The following is a 19,255-nucleotide window of genomic DNA, read 5'->3' as shown; positions in this document are numbered from 1 at the left end:
TGGTTAGAAACAAGACCTAGAGTAGATGATGCAACACAACACAAGGCAATCAGAGTGACCTCACCATTGCCATACTCTATTGGTTGGAAACAAGACCTAGAGTAGATGATGCTTCACACAACACAAGGCAATCAGAGTGACCTCACCATTGCCACACTCTATTGGTTAGAAACAAGTCACAAGCCCTGCCCATAATAATGGGGAGGAAATTATAAAAAGAATATCAGGAATTGGGTTCTGGGGGCTCCCTTAAAGACAACCTATCATAAAACAAGGTGCTTATCAGATCTTGATGGCTAGGATCGCCTTAGAAAGGTCTTACAAAGTCATAACCAACTAAAGCCAAATATAACTACAATATTTCTTTGTCAAGAAGAAAGCCAGACACTAAACACAAAAATGTACTAGCAGAATTTTAATTTAAATAGTAATGACATTTGGATCAGTGGGTCATCTAAAAGAAAACATGGGTAATAACATGAACATAAGCCAAGGAGTATGCAAAAAAGAAAGCAGAGGATCTCAGGAGTGACTGGTACTGAAGGTTTTGGTGTAAAATGCTAAATACACTAATGCATGATGTATATTTGAGGGACAAAAAGGGAGCATGATAATAAGAGCTAGAATACACCCTCATAATACTTCCAGGGAGTATGAGGCAAGGCTGCTCCCAGCCTACAAAGGAATAAAGGTAGAGGGAAGGTGTCATCTCCCCTGAATAGGGATCCTAACAAAAGGCTTCAAAAGAACTCTGCATCTTTAATAATATAAAAAGGCTAGGGCACAAACAGCATCATCTAAAATGCCATTAGAAATGCTTCACATACAAAAAGGTCTAAGTAAAGCAGGGTTTTATAAAGTGATCAAAAAAGAAACACTAAGGGGGAAAATCTTTTAAGATTAAAGAGGTTTTTCAAAGGACAAGTTGAAGTGGCTGTAAAATTTATGAGGTAGCATTAAACTTCAGTTCTAAGTAACAATAAATTATTCACTATAAAAACATACATGTGTCAAATATTAGAAGCCTCTTAAACTTTTTAAAACAATTCTTACAGAAGTTATTAGATGTAGTAGGTCAACATTAACAGAGAGCGACTTCGTCGTTAGCACAGTATGAGCACTCAGAGAAAAGGAGCAACCTCACAGAGGAGAGTGGAAGTGAGCCTTTGGCGGCTCCTGGGTGCCATGGCGAGCTGAAGCACATGTGGAGCTGGCCTTCAAATCAATCTTTGTAAGTTCAGCTAAAATAAACGTTAGTTTTTATCTTTTAAATGTCTCCATATATGTAAAATGACAAATCTCTGTTAAGCAATATACATGTAGATTAAAGCTTCAGCAAAATTTAAAGTTCAAAACAAATCAAGCCATAATTATTAAAGGAGTATGAAATACCCTAAAAAGGACTTTATGACCCTAAGTGTCCATCAGCCTCATGTCACCAACCTGAAAAGAAAAACCTTTAAGCATGTCTTTGCTGGTTTCTTTGGTGTCATGCCTCATAGTGTTACATGACACTACAGTGCATGGCCATGTTTCCTCCACCATTTTATAAAAGCCACCCTCCTTCTACATTCTCTAAGAGTTCAATTTCCAAATTCTTTTGAACTATTACCTCTGCCACAATACACCTACCTTAGAAGGTCTTTGTATATAGTAAATTACTATATTGTAGTTGTGGTGACATTGTGTTCCCCAAAATACTGTGCACCCTAATAAACTTATCTGGGGTCAGAGAACAGGACAGCCATTAGATACAGAGGCCAGAAAATGGTCACACACACACACACACACACACACACACACACACACACACACACCTCTAATCCTAATATTCTGGAGGCAGAGATCCATCTGGATCTGAGTTCAAAGCCACACTGGAAACAGCCAGGCATGGTGACTCACATCTTTAATCCCAGAGAGTGATGGCAGAAAGCAGAAAGGTATATAAGGCGTGAAAACCAGGAACTAGAAGCTTTTGGCTTGTTAAGATTCAGGCTTTCAAGAAGCAGTTCAGTTGAGATCCATTTGGATGAGAACTCAGAAGCTTCTAGTCTGAGGAAACAGAATCAGCTGAGGAACTGGCAAGGTGAGGAAGCTGTGGCTTGTTCTGCTTCTCTGATCTTCCAGCGTTCACCCTAATACCTGGCTCCAGGTTTGTTTTTATTAATAAGACCTGTTAAGATTCATGCTACAAGTAGTGACTAATAATCTTCACTAAAGCACACATGTAACTCAAACAAAATTTCTAACATGCTCACATCTGCTATGAGGAACTGAAAATAAATTGCAAATGAAAAATACCATTCCTACCTGTGAAATTCCTACCTCGTGAATCTAACAGAAAAGTCAGACAATAAATAATTGCAAATGCGATGATTACAACTGAGAAACATGGAATCCTATAGGAAGAGGTGAAGGGTCACCTGAACAGACTTGGATGTCAGACTCTTGTGAGGCTGTGGATCTGGAGGAGGGATAGGACTGAAGAGGGCCAACAGACAGTCAGTTTTTCCCATTGCTTATCATTAAACTAATACCTTCTAATCAAGTAACTATTTTTCATTAAAAGTCATTTGATTATAGATATCAGTGATTGTTAATTTTCATTGTTAGGTGGATGAGATCTGAAATCACACAGGAGATACATTTCTGGGCATAATTTTATGAGTATTTCCAGAGACGCTTATCTAGCGAAGGAAGAGCCACCTGAAAGTGGGCAGGACATCCCATGGGCTGGGGTGCTGAGCTGAATACAAGGGAAAGGGGGTCAGATAGGCACCAGCATTCATCTCCCTCTGCTTCCTGACTGCAGACACAAAGTGACCAGGCACCTATGTCCCCACCAGGCCTTCCCTGACGAACGCTATCCCTTCAAACTGTGAGCCAAAACAAGCCCCTCCCTCCTCAAACTGCTTTTCTCAAGTATTTTGTCCCAGCAATGAAAAAAAAAAAAAAAGAGCTAATACAGTGAACAAATAAGACAAATTTTGGTTTTGGTTTTGGTTTTGGTTTTGGTTTTATTTTTCGAAACAGGGTTTCTCTGTGTAGTTTTGGAGCCTGTTCTGGATCTCACTCTGTAGACTAGGCTGGCCTCGAACTCACAGAGATCCGCCTGGCTCTGCCTCCCAAGTGCTGGGGTTAAAGGCGTGCACCACCACTGCCCAGCTGACAAGTTATTTTAGTGTGTGGATTTTATTATTTTTACATTTTCCAGTAAAGTGACTGGGTGGCAAGTTAATATTATTCCCACTGGGGCTGAGAGACAGTTCAGCAGTTTAGCATTCTTGCTGCTCTTCCAGGGGACTCTCGTTTGGATCCCAGAACCTAAGTTGAGAGGCTCACAACTGCCTGGAACTCCAGCTCCAACAAATCATCTCCCTCTTCTGGATTCCACAGGCAACCCCATACACATCATACATTCAACACAGACACACACATACAGAAATAAATAAAAATAAAAATAGATCTGTTTTTTAAAAAAGAATATTTTCACAGTATTTTTCCTCAAAATTTATCTTGTGGTCCAGAGAAGAAAAATGTCCATTCACCTGTACTCCTGTTAATGTCATGTATTTCCTACCCTAATATGCACACTTTAATCTTCACATGTATTTGCAAAATCACACATGACTAGTGCATCAAAACTATCAGTGCACTTCTGCCATGTAAAACATGTTATAAATCATAAAATCTGGAGGGCTTAAGCAGGCATCAGAGAAGTGATTATGCATCAAATTCTGCACTTCCTTTCTTGAATTATTTGATCCCTCTACATACATCTTTCTTCTCTGCACCTTTGATACAATATGGAAACAGAAAAACACTTTAAGGACTATTTAAAGAAAAAAGTTCCATGCTCACTAATACATACAAATAATGTGAAATTCATTAACTGCTGTGGGATAATGCTCTTGTACACTGTAAAGATTTGTCGCTCAAATTGATTTAATAAAATGCTGATTGGCCAGTAGCCAGGCAGGAAGTATAGACAGGGTGACCAGACTAAGAGAATTCTGGGAAGATAAAAGGTGGAGTCAGACAGAGAGGAAGCAAGATGAGAATGCTGCACTGTGAAAAGGTACCAAGTCACGTGGCTAAACATAGATAAGAATTATAGGTTAATTTAAGTGTAACAGCTAATTAGCAATAAGCCTGAGCTACCAGCTGAGCATTTATAAGTAATACTAAGCCTCAGAGTCAATTATTTAAGAAGTGGCTGCTGGGTATTTGGGAACAGGAAGGCAGGAGAGAAACTTCCACATACAACTAATAGCATACTACAGTAACAGATCAACCTACTATAACTATCTCTAACCTATGACCCCATGGCTATCTTACAAAGAGATTACGAGGTTTTCAGATTTTTAGAAAGTGCAAGAAAACTGATTGCTAACTTTGACAAATCCTTCAAAAACACTGTTGGAGACACCACTGTGCAAGTGAAGCAAAACAAATCTGCTCATGTCACTGACTCTGTCTAAAAAGATTTACTATTTTCAACCCATGGTCAAGGGCCAAGACAGCCTTGTAACTAGTTCACCTTCATGTCACAAACCCCAGGTTCACTTCACCATTATACTTACAAAGGAGCCCAAACTTTAGCTGAACTCTTCTTTAAAGAGAGGGCTTGTATAACTCAAGCTGGCCTCAAACTTGCTACACAGCTGAGGATGACCTTGAACTTTCTGACCCCCTTCTCTCTACCTCCATATTTTAATTCTCTATGGATGTAAAAATAAGCACTAACTCCATCTAATACAACTCACCCATTCACTTTTTACTCCTCTAAATATATCCTTAATGCTATCATATCTTCCTTCACTTTTTTCTCCATTCTAATTTGTTTCCTCTTTCTAATAAAATTATCTCATGGACTCTTTGATTTGTGTTCACTGTTCTTCCCCATCATGATATCTCAAGTCTGAAAAACATACAACCAGACTACATCTACAGTGGATGCATTTTGAATTACCAACAACATTTCCACATTTAATAAGAATAAACCAAAGACTATAGTGGACAGAAAGACTGCTTTGTTAACAGAAACAAATTCATAAAATTAAAATTCCCAAGACAATGGCCAGAGTGAAATATGAAGTATGGTGCAACAACACTACCCAATATTTTAACACTTCAAGAAACTCCAATGTCAACAAGAAATATCAAAATTTAATAAAAACAAAAATTTAATCTCTCCCTCTTAAAGGCCAAAAATTATACTGCAACAATAACAACCTTTTGGTAGATTTTTATAGCTTAGCAGTTTATTTTATTTGTACTAAAATCATATGCAGGCCTAATCTTCTACTAAAAAGGCAATTGAATGGATAAAATTTATATTCTTATTTCATTAAATGAAAATAGTGAGCACCAGTTAGTGAGATGGGGAAGGAGAGATATTCAAGCAGAAGATGCAACATGGATGTGCAGAGTATTACATTTTGTTGAAGTCACTGGCAATGTTCTTAACATTGTCATAAAGGAAAAACATGTAATTGTGTTATTTACAATTCTTAGTACACTTTTCAAACAATGAAATACACACAGAGAGAGAGAGAAAGAGAGAGAGAGTTAACAGATATTCATAAAGTGACTTAAATTATAACATAGTCTTACTTAAACATGTAGTAAAGTCTTAAAATCTATTATCTACCTAACATCTGTTCACAGCCTTCAACATTAGCAAAAATATAATGTAAACCAAAACCTTATTATTAAAAAGAAAAAGCTTCAATATATGAGCCAGTTGCAAAAACACAGTAAAGTTATAAATACTTAAACTTTATGGCATACCTGTGGACATCACTTGCCGACAGCATCATGTTCTCTTCTCCAGAAGAAAACTGCCATGATTCATTTAATCTGTGTTCACCTGTCTCCAGCTCACCCATTACCCAGTCAGGTAACTTCTCTGGGCTTGAACCTTTTGGTTGTGCTGGATTTGGTTCATCAAAATAGATGGACTGGTTTTTAAATATCAGAGAAATCATTCTTACAAAATGTACTACTATAAAGAAAACACTTAAAATTTCCATCAACTTTAACAAAAGTTTTTCAAAGCTAATCAAAGTTCAATTACAGACAAATAAATAAAATTTATCATTGAATACATAATGAATTATGAGATATTAAAATAATAAAATGCCCAATACATTTACATTCAGTTATGTTCTACTACACAAGAAACCTAATTCACAGCAAAATTACATGATAGATCAATCTGAGAATAATTATTTATATAAGGAAGTGATATTAGTATTATAGCAGTGGGTTCTCAACTTTCCTAATGCTACGGCCCTTTAGTACAGTTCCTCATGCTGTGATGACCCCAAACCATAAATTATTTTCCTGCTACTTCATAACTGTAATTTTGCTACTGTTTTGAATAATAATGTAAATTTGGGGGGGGAGCTTTGTCAAATGGGTTGGGACCCACAGGTTGAGAACCAGTGCTTTGTAGTTGAATGGAAAATTTTTAAAATTATGTCCTACTCTATTTCTTCCTGTAACTATCAATTAGTCTACACACATAGGCACACTATACATAAAATCAGTATTTGGAGTAACCACAATTAAAACATGCCAGAAATTAAAGCTAAAATTAACAATCCCTCAGTGCAGTGGGAACTACAAAGTCAGAGACATGGGATTTGGTTCCAACCATACTGTCCTTTCCCTGAGGGGCCAAGACAAAGCTCCAGGCCTTCTTAGTATCATTTGTAAAATAAAGTCCTTCTCTACAAGTTTATGAAATCGACTGTGAATGGAAAAATGTGACAGAATATATTAATATCCCAACATCTACTGTTCTTCATAAAACAGTCCATTTTAGACACTGAGATGACATTAACACATTAGTTTCAAGCCAAATGCATGATAAGGTTTCTGGAGAACTCTACTTATACACCAATTACCTAGGTCTACACAGAAGTCCTCAAGGGGCTATTCCTCAGGAAATATCACACATGACCTCATATATTAAATTGGAAACGCAGGATGGTTTCTTTTTAAATGAGATATGGTTGTCTTGCTCATGCTCTGCTTCCCTTCCCACGGTTTGAGTTACCTGCAGTCAACCATGGCCTGATATATTAATGGAAAATTCTACAAACAAGTTTTAAATTAGGTGCTATTATAAGTTGTAATAAACTCTCATAAACTCTGTTCCACTACCTCTGGTGAGATCTATTTGCACAGTACACACTGCTGTGCTGACTGGTTCTGTGTCAACTTGATACAAGCTGGAGTTATTTGGGAAGAGGGGACCTTAATTGAGACTGGCCCCAGGGCACTTTCTTGACTGATGATTGATGTAGAAGGTGCCAGCTAACTGTAGGCAGTACCACCCCTAGGTTGGTAGGCCTGTGTACTTTAAGAAAGTAGGTTGAACAGGCCATGAGGAGCAAGCCAGTAAGCAGCATACCTCCACAGCATCTGTTTCAGTTCTGCTTTCAAGTTCCTGTCTTAAGGTACTGCCCTGATTTTCTTCAATGATGGACTGTGATGTGAAAGTGTAAGCCAAAATAAACCCTTTCCTCCCCAAGTTGCTTATAGTCACAATATTTTATCATAGAAATAGAAACCTTGACTAAAGCAACTACCTATTCATAGTCATTTAGTAGCTGTCTTAGATGTCTCAGTATAGTACAAACAATTCCATGCAGTCTGCTATTTTGGGAATCTCGTGGAAATGGGGGGATAAAAGCTTCACAGATAATAGGGAGCCTGAAGTACTCATTCTAATGTCTAATCAAATACACAAACTAACTACTTTCCCCAATACTGCTGATCTTGGCATAAGCAAAATGTATGGTATTCCTTTTACAATGGATAATAGCATTAAGAGTTTTTGTGCTCTGCCACCAACAAAAGGAATTATCCTTTAGTGTGCACACCCATGTCACCATATTTTGATTAGTAAATTGTCTAAAATGTAGAGAAATCCTATATTTTGTAATAATTTTGACATCCACATATATATACAACAAAAGTTAGCTGTCCAGTTAGATATCATACTCATAACCCACACAAACCAAGAAGCAAATTTATGTTTACAAGGAGCAAGATGGGGACAATTCATCCACTAGCCATAAAATAACTGCCTCATAACAAAGCTGATAATAATTAAATCAACTATAGAGAACCATTTTTAAATTCTAACTTACTATTATTGACAGACTAGAAAGGGACCTCTAAGAGCCATTAAACTGATAATGTTAAATAATATATATGAAAGGATTCATAAACTATAATTTACTAAAATACTTAATATATTAAGAGTCAAATTTGAAAATTTAGTAAGTAGTTAAGGTCAGTTTTAAAATTCATTTTTATATAAGGGAATATAAGTGCATAAAATATAACAGAAGAATGTTTTCTATTGAAAGTGGGAAAAATGAATGAGAAGTTTTAACTTAGGCACTATCTAGCACATATAACAATATTATTTCCCTTCCTAAAGGGATGATATATCACACTCACTTTAAAAAGAATGAAACTACTATGCCATGGTCGGCAGTACCTACCATATATGATGGTAATGTTTTTAGCATTCCTGGCTCAGGACGGTGGGTAAAAGGGCCTTCAAGTACTCCTCGCCTAAGCATATGCAGTAACAGCTTTGCATACAAGTTCCGATTCTTCCTACCCATGAGTCCTGCACCTGTTCCTGAGGGCTCACACAGCTTTCTGATCCAAAGAGCACACCTCTGCCTTTCTGTAAGTACATAAGAACTATGTGAAACCTGATATCAATGATAAAACATTAAATTATAAAGCCCTATATAAGTACCTACTATAATCTAGAACAGGGGTCAGTCAACTTCTGTAAAAAGCCCAATTGTCAATACTTCAAGCTTTCCAAGCCTGTGATTTCTGGCATAACTTACTCTAGCTGACCATCTTATGGAGAAAGTATTAATGAACCATATGCAAGCAAATGGTGTGACAACATTCAATAAAACTTTATAACAACAAAAAATGGTTATGGGCTGGAAAAAAGACTGTACACTCCCAGTCTAGAGATTAATTTATTAGCTAGTTGCAGTTGGGCAACACAAATACGAATACATATTTTCATAAAAAGTAAGATTCCTGGAATCTGTCTTTGGTAGTTAATAAAAATAAAATTTCTGAATACTATTAAACATATTTTTAGATAAAATTTTGCATCAATAAAATAACTTTAGACACACTGGAAAGGCTGTCCCTAACTCCTAACTATATAAACACAGAAAACTAAACTAAAGCGCTGTGTCTGGTTACCAAGCAGTACAATATTCACTCTAAAATTAAATCCAAACATTTTATCTATTAAAGCCAATAATTCCAAGGGATTTGTAGCTAAGGTTTTCTTTTACTATCTCTAAAGTAATTGAGTGAATAATTTCATGAAGTAATTATCCTTTTTAAAAAAAATCTACCTAAAAATGCAGCACATTTAATCCATATATAATGACCCACTGAGTGTATTATCTTGCTATGACACAGGATTTCTTAACTCTCACGAACACTACTCTGATATTTTTATCAGTCTAACTCAATTTTGGATTACATATATTATACAAATCACTAATCTCTTGGCTTATAAAGGTCATATTCATTTATTGTTTTGTCTACAAAAAAAAAAAAAAATCACTAAGTCTGGATTTACCACTTTGTAATCTCACTAACAGGGATGAGAGGTGGCATCTAAAAAATGTGTATTTTTTTCTCTGAAAATTATATGATCACCAAACAAACTTTATGAATATCCAGTGTACTTTATACAAACAGAAAATACAGAAGTGGAATTGACAAGCTTGAGCACATAGTTGAAAATATATTATCTTTGTGTCTTCTAGCAAACTGACATCAACATTATATTCAATACACACATTTTGGTACAACTTGATTAATGAAGAGCTTAAATTATCTACTAAATTATCTGCTTAAAATGATAGAAAACCCCACTGTATTTAGCTGTAAAACTATATTTCTTAAATGGGATGAGTTCCTACATGTTCACTATGAAGTAGTAAAAGAGGGCCATGAATGTTCCACATAGACAATGTATATAAACCTAAGGTTATATTTAAGCAATTCTAAATATCTCAAATCTATTTTTAAAAGAAGACAAAATATGAGAATAGCTAAATTTAGATACATTTATAATGGGAAATTCTCTTTTTTTTTACTTTTTAAAAATTTTTTATTGAGAAATATTTTATTCATTTTACATACCAATCACAGATCTCCCTCTCTTCCCCCTCCTGCCCCCCCCAGGGCTTCTGCCCCCCAACCCCCATTCCCTCCTCCAAAAAGGTAAGGCCTCCCATGGGGAGTTAGCAGAGCCCAGTACATTCAGTTGAGGCAAGTCCAAGCCTCTCCCCCTGCATCATGGCTGTGCAAAGTGTCCCACCATAGGTAGTGGACTCTAAATAGCCAGCTCATGCACCAGGTATGGACCATGATACTACTGCCACAGAAGAATCTCAAATGGCCAAAAGACATTTAAGGAACTGCTCAACATCCTTAGTCATCAGGAAAATGCAAATCAAAATGACTCTGAGATACCATCTTACACCTATCAGAATGGCTAAAATCAAAAACACTGATGACAGCTTATGTTGGGGAGGATGTGGAAGAAGGGGAACACTCCTCCACTGTTGGTGGGAGTGCAAACTTGCACAGCCACTTTGGAAATCAGTATAGCAGTTTCTCAAAAAATTGGGAATCAATCTACCTCAAGACCCAGCAATACCACTCTTGGGCATATACCCAAGGAATACTCAATCATACCACAAGGATACTTGCTCAACTATGCTCATAGCACCATTATTTGTAATAGCCAAAACCTGGAAACAACCTAGATGCCCTTCAACTGAAGAGTGGATAAAGAAAATGGGAAATTCTAATAAAAAACTTTCTTAATTGGCAGATCCAACACAACAAAAAAAAAAAGGAAAAAAGTGGTGATTATCTAAGTTCTGGAATCAACATGCCCATCAATGGGAAAATGAATAAAGAAAATATAGTGTGTGTGTGTGTGTGTGTGTGTGTGTGTGTGTATGTGTGTGTAGTGTGATTTTATTCAGACATAAGAACAAAATCATGTCATCTACAAGAAATGAAATGAACTACAGATCATAGTGTTAAGCAAAACAAATCTGATTCAGGAAGACAAATATCACACATTTTCTCTCAAACATAGAATGTAGATATTAAAAAAAAAAACACGGAAATAAGAAGGGTCACTGTTACAGAAGAGGAAAGAGAAAAACAAGTATAAGGAGAGACAAGAGAGGACAATAAAAGGAACGATCATGATCAAAGTAAATATAATGTTCAGAACATGTATGAAAATGTCATAACAAAATCCATTAGTTTGTATGACTAATGTTTGGTAATTTTTAAAAGGTAGTGAATATCAGAAGAGAATGTGATATGCATGATATGCAGTATGCAGTACATACTATTAGAAGTCATCATGAGTCAGCCATGGATGTGAAGGAAAGGGACTTGAAGCCATGAGATCTGAGGAACAACAGAGGAAGAAAGGAAAGGCTAAGGACTGAAAAGGTAAGAAAAGAGGCAGAAGAAGGCGGTTCAGGGGAAGGCCAGAGCAGGCTGCGATGACAGAGAAAAGACTGCATCATCCCTGTGTCACACTCCCGTCTCTCCATGCAGTTCCTCTAGAAGTCTGTAGTTTTAAGTCAGGCCCTCACTTTGAATACAAAGTGCACTTAGACATCTATGGAAATGAGAACTTGGGCCCATAGTGTCTTGGGCCCACTCCACATCCTCTATCAATATCTATCAAATCTGAATTAGCCCTACAGTCAATAATACAACCATTGCAGCTTAAGGGCTCTCCTATGCAGCTGCCCTCAGATGCCTTAAAATGTCTGTAAATCTCTATCTTGAAAAAAGGTTCTCATTCTGAAAGGAGACATCATAGGACAGAAATGAGAGGCACGAAAGCAACAAAAACTCATTCATAGTTGATCTTATCAAGTAGTCAATCAAATTAAAGGGTCAGAGGTTAACAATGGCTTCAGGAACTGGAAGTCACTTCCAAAGGAGGAGGAAAAAGTCCAAGTGAAGAAAGAGAAGCACCTAACTTTGAGATCATGCTTTAAGCTCATGGCATATGACATGGCATCGCAATAAAATCCTGGCAAAACTTAGAGGACACTGTCACTAAATTTTTATTTATCCTAGAACAGCTCAAAGTAAACAATCCTACATTAATGATACACATTAGAATTAAGGAATTTTTTAAAGGGAATTTTAACTTTATTTCCATTTTGACAGTTTACTTGTGCGACAGTTAATCTTGATTGAAGATATTCAGAATCGCCATAGAAACGTATTTCTGGGTGTGTTTATGAGGGTGTTTCCAGAAAGATTTAACTGAGAAAGGGAGACCCAATGGTGTGGGCAGCACCATTCCAAGGGCTGGAGGACCCAGACTGAAGCTGAGAAGCAGCATTCACTGCTCTCTGCTTCCTGACTGCCGATGCAATGTGACCAGATGTCTCAAGCCCCAGACACCACACCTTCCCACCATGATGAACTGATCCCTCAAACTGTGAACCAAAACAAGTTCTTAAGTGGCATCTTCCAGGTACTTATTATTATATATAATAAAACAATATATATAAATAGCTAATATAACTGTTTTGATTAAATAATATTTTTAATTTTAAGAATCTAATTTCAGCTAGATATGGTGGCACATGCCTATAATCCAAGTACTGAAGCAGTATGTTGGAGGCTATCCTGGGCTACATAGTGAATACCAGTCCAGCCAGGGCTACAATAGCAAGAATATCTCAAAAACAAGAAAGCATCTAATTTCAAACCCAATCTTACCTGACCTGTGGGGTAATTTTAGAACAAAGGGCTTCATATCTACCACAAAGTGATCAAATTCAGCATCCAGCTTCTCCCATTTTTCTTCTTCACTTTCCATTTCCACAATCCTTTCTGTGAAAGAATTAAAATTAAGCATCAAATATCTGTATAAGGAAAGCTATGAAACCATGATAAAATACATTAAAGAAAACTTGTCAATTGGTATTAAATGACTGCTAGACTCAGTGAAATTCCAACCAAAACTCAGACAAGCTAATTCTAAAATTTATATAAGAGGGTAAAATAATCAGAATAGTAGCAACAATTTTGAAAAAGCATGAAGTTGGAAGGCTCACGTCACCTTATTTTAAGATGTGCGAGAGTTGTCAAGACATTATGGTACGGCCTAGAGAACAAATAGACAGGAAAACACAACAGAAGCACAACATGGACCGATACAAATACAGAACCCTGATTTCAAAAAAAATAATGCTATACTATGTATGTCAATTAAGTCCAAATGAACAGTGGACCTAAGGGTAAACCATAAAAACTGAACAACTTTTTAAAAATTGAAACAGCTCACAAGTTGTAATATAATCACACATACTAACATCGCACTCAGCAACAAAGAATGAATATTGATACACAAAACGCCATGAGTAAACTACAGTGAAAGAAACCCCTTTCAAAAGGTAATGTGCTAAGTCCATTGATACAGGGTACCAGAAAAGGAAAAAAACAAAAAACAAAAAAAAAAAAACTTCACCAGAGAGAACTGCCAGTGGTTCAAAGACACCAGCAGTCAAGGACATTCTGAATAAAGAGGACATGCAGCAAAAAACTACCAGGGGTATTTAACTGTTCAGCACATGAACTGTAGAAGAGATTGTGAAGTCTGTACATGTATAAGAATTCACTGAACTATATATCAAAATCCTAAATGTCCTTTAATTCCCCCTAAACTTTTTAAAATATTAATTCTTCATATATACTGAATATATAATTGGGGTAAAACTGACAAAACCAGAAACAAACTATCTTATGTTAAAATATATCCAGGAGGTAGCTAGATGGCTCAGTTGCTAAAGAGCTTACTGCTTAAGCATGGGAACTTGAGTTCGGATCCCCAATATTCACATAAAAAAACCCAGGCATGGTCACATGTGTTTGTAATCCTATTGCAGTGGAGGCAGAGACAGGTGGGTCCCTGGAATTCACAGGATACCCTGTCTACCAACAGATGAGCACCAGATTCAGTGAAAGACCCTGTCTCAAAGGATAAGGTGGCAGGAAGTTGACATCTGCTCTACACTACACACACACACACACACACACACACACACACACACACACATATACACACATACACACCTCCAACCCTTACCTGTAGCACAAGCATGTAATGCCATTACTCAGAATGCTCAATTCCTACCTGGGTTACAGCATGATCTTGAGGCAAGCTTGGACAATTTATACAGACTTTGCTCCAAATAACAAAAAAGAGCCAGCTGTGGTTTGGTAAGTGGTGCAGTACTTGTCAAGCATGTCTGAGGCTTAGGTTCAATCTACAGAACCTCAAAAAATAATATATATGCGTGTGTGTGCGTGTGTGTGCGTGTGTGTGCGTGTGTGTGTGTGTGTGTGTATACATCTAACTCAAACGCCAAAACTAAAGGAAAAGAAAAAAAGGGAAAAATATATATCCATAATCAATATGTCCATTTAGTCTGCAAACTACCATATACTTACATAATATATAATACCCAACTTGTCACATATTTACAAACTATGGATTGGGGGAAACTCTGTTCTGCCTTAAAAGCTGTCTTGTTCCACACCTTACCTTACCCTTGCAAAACGAGTTTCCAGTATTTACAGTTTCTCCCCAGTAACTTCTACAACCTCCTGTCCCGTCTGCGTAGGTTACCCTACCTTTCACTGATTCACATCACTTCCCTCACAGCCATGAGAGGGAGCTATGACCTCACTCTTGCACACTGGTGCATGTTCTTTTCGATCTTTCATTTCCTCCACCCAACACAGCCTAGGAGGACAAACACTGGCTAAGATCCTCCATGATGCTTCCCAACTACTAGTTCCTCCCACAATCACCCTCTGGGGGCGCCAGTCACCTGGCTACACCACTTGCTTTCCATTCCCTTTAGGAACACCTCCACCTGACAGACAGCAGCACTGTCTCCTCAGATGCTCACCTGCACCTCTCTCCTCCCTCCCTCCCTCCCTCCCTCCCTCCATCTCCCAGCCCACCTCCTCTTTCCTTCCACTTGGCAATACTGCAAACCCCACTGATGCTGTAACTCCCTAACCCAGGAGCAACTCAGAAAAGATGGTACTGCCTTGAAATTAGATGGCTCTTTGAAGAGTTTACTTTTGATCAGTCCACAAAGCAATGCTTAGAACTTAAAGCCCCTTAACCAACTGCAACTCTTCTCTCAATTTAAGGAAAAAAAAAAAACTTAGTCCATAAAAAAATAGATGGTACCAGCCCTATTAAAATGGTACTCATCTTGACTCTCAACCCACCTCTAAAAGGACACATCCTTACCTTGCCTCTATTTCTACATCCCAAGCATCCTCCTGTCATTTATCAATCATCAGTTACCTACCTCCCCTTATTGCAAACTCTCCATCTCCCCTGGCTCTTCCTCCTGTCACACCTCTTTCTAGCCTTCCATTCGCTAGTCTTCTTTTACTTCTCCAGCTTTATGCCCCCATGGGAATTACCTTTCCACTCTATCCCCTACTGAACTCCTTCCGAGACCCCCTGCAATCCACTAGTTGTTAAATCCAAATAGCTATCTTCTGTCTTCAGGGTACCACACCTCAAGGCACCTTATTCTCCTTACAACTCCTTACTCCTAGAAATGCCTCTTTGACGCCAATAGCTCACTCCCTCCTGCCCTGCTGTCCCCCCCACCATCATTGCTTCTCAGTCTCTCAATGGCTCATTTCTCCAGCCACCATTAAGTCCAGATTCTACATTGCTCTTTCCCTTGGTCTTCTTTTAATCTGACTTTTCACCTTTTCTCTGGGCAATCACAATCAGTACTGTAAACTCTATTTACAACAGCTTCCTGAACCTACTCTGGAACATTACAAAGTTACATATGTCCCAAAGAAAACTCTTTACAATTGTCCCATATGCTTAGTGGTATTGTCATCTAGTTCATCTTCCTTACGAGACATTTCAAGGTTTCCATTGTCTAAGTCTCCATAAAGCACCCAGGGACAAACACACAGAAGTCCCAGCTTCTCCATTCTCCCTGCACTCTAGCAGACAAACTCTGCACACCACCAACTTCTACTACTACAATGACCCCATGACCTCCCCTCCAACAAGCCTTGTCTCTACTTTTCGAACCCTACGTTAGCCTCGCAAGTGCCTTCCCATTTAGGTCTATCTTACCAGCTACTCTTTGCCTAACTACACAAATCCACCAATGGCCATTTTAATTTCCCCATTGTCATGATGAACTTCTCTCCATTCTTCACACACTCCAAGCCCTTACTTAATTCTGCTCCCAGTACATAGGTCTTTACAGACCCTAGGACAGATACTATGCAGCTCAGCTGTCACTGCTGAGCACAGCTGGTCCTGCTCACCCTAAGCTCAGTTGCTCCCCTCCTGCTGTGAATGCTCCCATCTGAGTCACCGCATTTGCCATACATTTGTGAATTTACATACTTCCTACATCTGAGAGAGGCTCTTGGAAAGCAGGGTCGCAACTTACACCTTAGTTAGCACCTCATATATTATCAAGCACATGTTAGGAGCTAGAGAACTGATCACTGAATAAACAAATTAATGTTCAATTTCTGCATGACTAATTGCTTTTTTGACAATTTTTTTGGTGGGAGGGAGTACAAGTTTCTTTCTCTTTCTCTTTCTCTCTCTCTCTCTCTCTCTCTCTCTATCTATCTATCTATCTATCTCCCTGTGTCTGTGTCTGTGTGTCTGTGTGTGTGTGTATACTCCCATCTCCCATGTGGAGTTTTTGCATATCTTCCTTGATTGCTATCCACATTAACTTTTGACACAGGACCTCTCACTAAACCTGGAGCTCATCAATTCAGCTAGGTTATCTGGCCAGTGAGAACTAGGGATCTATCTGTCTCTAGGGTTACAGATGTCCACCACCACATTCAGCTTTTATTTGAGTGTTGGGGATCCAAACTTAGGTCCTCATCCTTCAACAGCTCTGTTGCAGAGCACTTGCCTGGCATATGGGGAGCTCTGATCTCAATCTTCCACACTGCGTAAATAATTAACTAATCATGTAACTTGGTTTAAATTAGTTTAATAACTAGTTGATTAGTTCAGAAGTTCAGGGGGGTTACTTGGTTCGGTGTGTTTTATATTCCTACAGTACATTTGGTACTTGGTGAAAGTACACTATGACAGCATACTGGATAGTAGATAATAAAGTTGAAGACATCTATTCAAATGGATAAATAAACCAACGAAAATTCCTAGGCCCAAAACTTTAAGCACAGCTCTGCCCTAAATGTACTTCTAGGCTTACTCATCATGCCCTGTACTCAAAATTTTGCCTAAGCCTGTCGTTTGCTGTGGCCAAAGCAAAAAGGTCCCTCATAATCACTAATTCTCAATAAATCCTTTGACATTTGTGGAAATGTTAGTGTTTGATATTAGAGGAGACTAAAATTCAGCAGTTAAGTGACTCACCAAAATCATATAATTAAGCAAAGCCCAGATTAAAATTCTGAAATCCCTAGCTCTTACATAATCTGATCATTTGGCCGTTTACATGTAAGTCAGAAATATCGCCAACTAATTTAAAAAAAAAAAAAAGTAATTTGAATAGTAGAAAGGCAATCTGAATGCTATGAGGACATGTAATAATCAAATCACACTCTAAGAAAAGCAAAAACAGGAGCTGGGTTAGTAAAGTGTTTGCTGAAGAAGCAGGAGGCCCGAGCTCAATCCCCAGGAACCACCAGAGAAGGCAGGTACACGTGGACCCACGCAAAAATAAAGTCAAAGTGATAATTAGTCAAAGCTAAAAAAATCTGCTTTTCCTTGCCCCTTATTCATTCTCTAACAACAAAAAACAAATTACACTTCAATTTTTGAAGGAATTCCTGCTACACAAATTTTACTGTGCAGACAATGTGTGTCTAGCTATCAAAAGTCGATCTACTATACATCAGAACTTCAAATTTCAGGTATTAAAACTGAAAAATAAGGGCGGGGCATGGTGACACACGCCTTTTATCCCACCACTTAGGAGACAGAGGCAGGCTTATCTACAAGTTTGAGGCCAGCCTAGTCTACACAATGAGTTCCTGGGTAGCCACAGCTATGTGTAGAAAGATCATGTCTCAAAAAAGTTTTAACTTTTAAATAAAAAGGAAGAAAGGAAGGAAGGAAGGAAGGAAGGAAGGAAGGAAGGAAGGAAGGAAGGAAGGAAGGAAGGAAGGAAGGAAGGAAAGAAAATACATAAAGCTCTATCTTTGGTTTAGAATTAAATCACTTATAGCATGCCTTTCACTAATAACAATTACAATGTGACCACTACATGTACAACCTACTTCAAAAGTATAAAAGGAGGTTGGGCGGCTCTTGTATTTATAGGTATATGGTGTCTTTTATTAAACTCACTAGCCTCACCTTTTATGAAATCTGCTTCTTTGTGGACAGCTATAAAATGGGCTAAGACTCTCTCAAAAGTGCTTGGCGGCCATAGAAGTCAGCAAAGCACACGCAAGCCCTCAATATTAACAGCCTTAAAAAAGAGACAACCGATGAGGGCTAAGCCAAGAACACACTTCCTACACATAACACGCACATCGCAAACGTAATATATTCCTGAAAGTTGTGTAAAATGCTTTTTTGTTCCATCAAATCATATTTTAAATATATTGTAGATGCTTTTTTATTCCATCAAATCATATTTTAAATGCATTGTGGGGAATAAAACAGAAGACTTGAAATGCCAATGAGTCAACAAGAATTACCGGGGCACCTTTTTGAGGGTTATACATCTGGTATCTTCCCAGAAGACGTCCGGGGCAGATTGGATATTAAAAATGTATCCCGGTGTGTCCTCCAGTGCACCTAACCAGACAGACACCATTTCCACTCTCCTTTACCGACCGGCTGGAAGGTGGGGCTTAGCGGTGTGAATGACCCGAGTGCTGTAGGCAATCAGCTGGACCTGAACACTGCACAAATTACCCTGCTCTCCATTTAGCTGGAGTAAGGGGAATGGCCACAGTGGAATGGGGCTTACTGGCATTTCGCTTACCTTTTCTATCTTACTTTCAGTTATCTTTAAAAAGTAAAGACAAGTCACAAAAAATACCAGCATACTGATGTGGGGGGAGAGGGCACACGCCCTGTCATCTCAGCACTCGGGAGGCAGAGGCAGGT

The 19,255-nt window shown here is 38.1% G+C and overlaps 1 protein-coding gene across 1 annotated transcript in view; it reads right to left on the bottom strand.

Annotated features, from left to right (window-relative positions):
* Cep112 (centrosomal protein 112) overlaps window positions 1-19,255 on the bottom strand; it is a 385,003-nt gene that overhangs the window by 364,821 nt on the left and 927 nt on the right. Inside the window, exons 3-5 of the mRNA XM_036195322.1 lie at window positions 12,856-12,969; window positions 8,526-8,716; window positions 5,794-5,963 (exon numbers count right to left, since the gene is read on the bottom strand). Coding sequence (XP_036051215.1) covers window positions 5,794-5,963; window positions 8,526-8,716; window positions 12,856-12,969 — 475 coding nt within the window. The remainder of the gene's footprint in view (window positions 1-5,793; window positions 5,964-8,525; window positions 8,717-12,855; window positions 12,970-19,255) is intronic.

Source organism: Onychomys torridus, chromosome 8, assembly GCF_903995425.1.
Source record: "Onychomys torridus chromosome 8, mOncTor1.1, whole genome shotgun sequence".
NCBI lineage: Eukaryota > Metazoa > Chordata > Mammalia > Rodentia > Cricetidae > Onychomys > Onychomys torridus.
The sequence above is the reverse complement of the archived record's forward strand: the minus strand, read 5'-3'. Positions and strand labels throughout refer to the sequence as shown.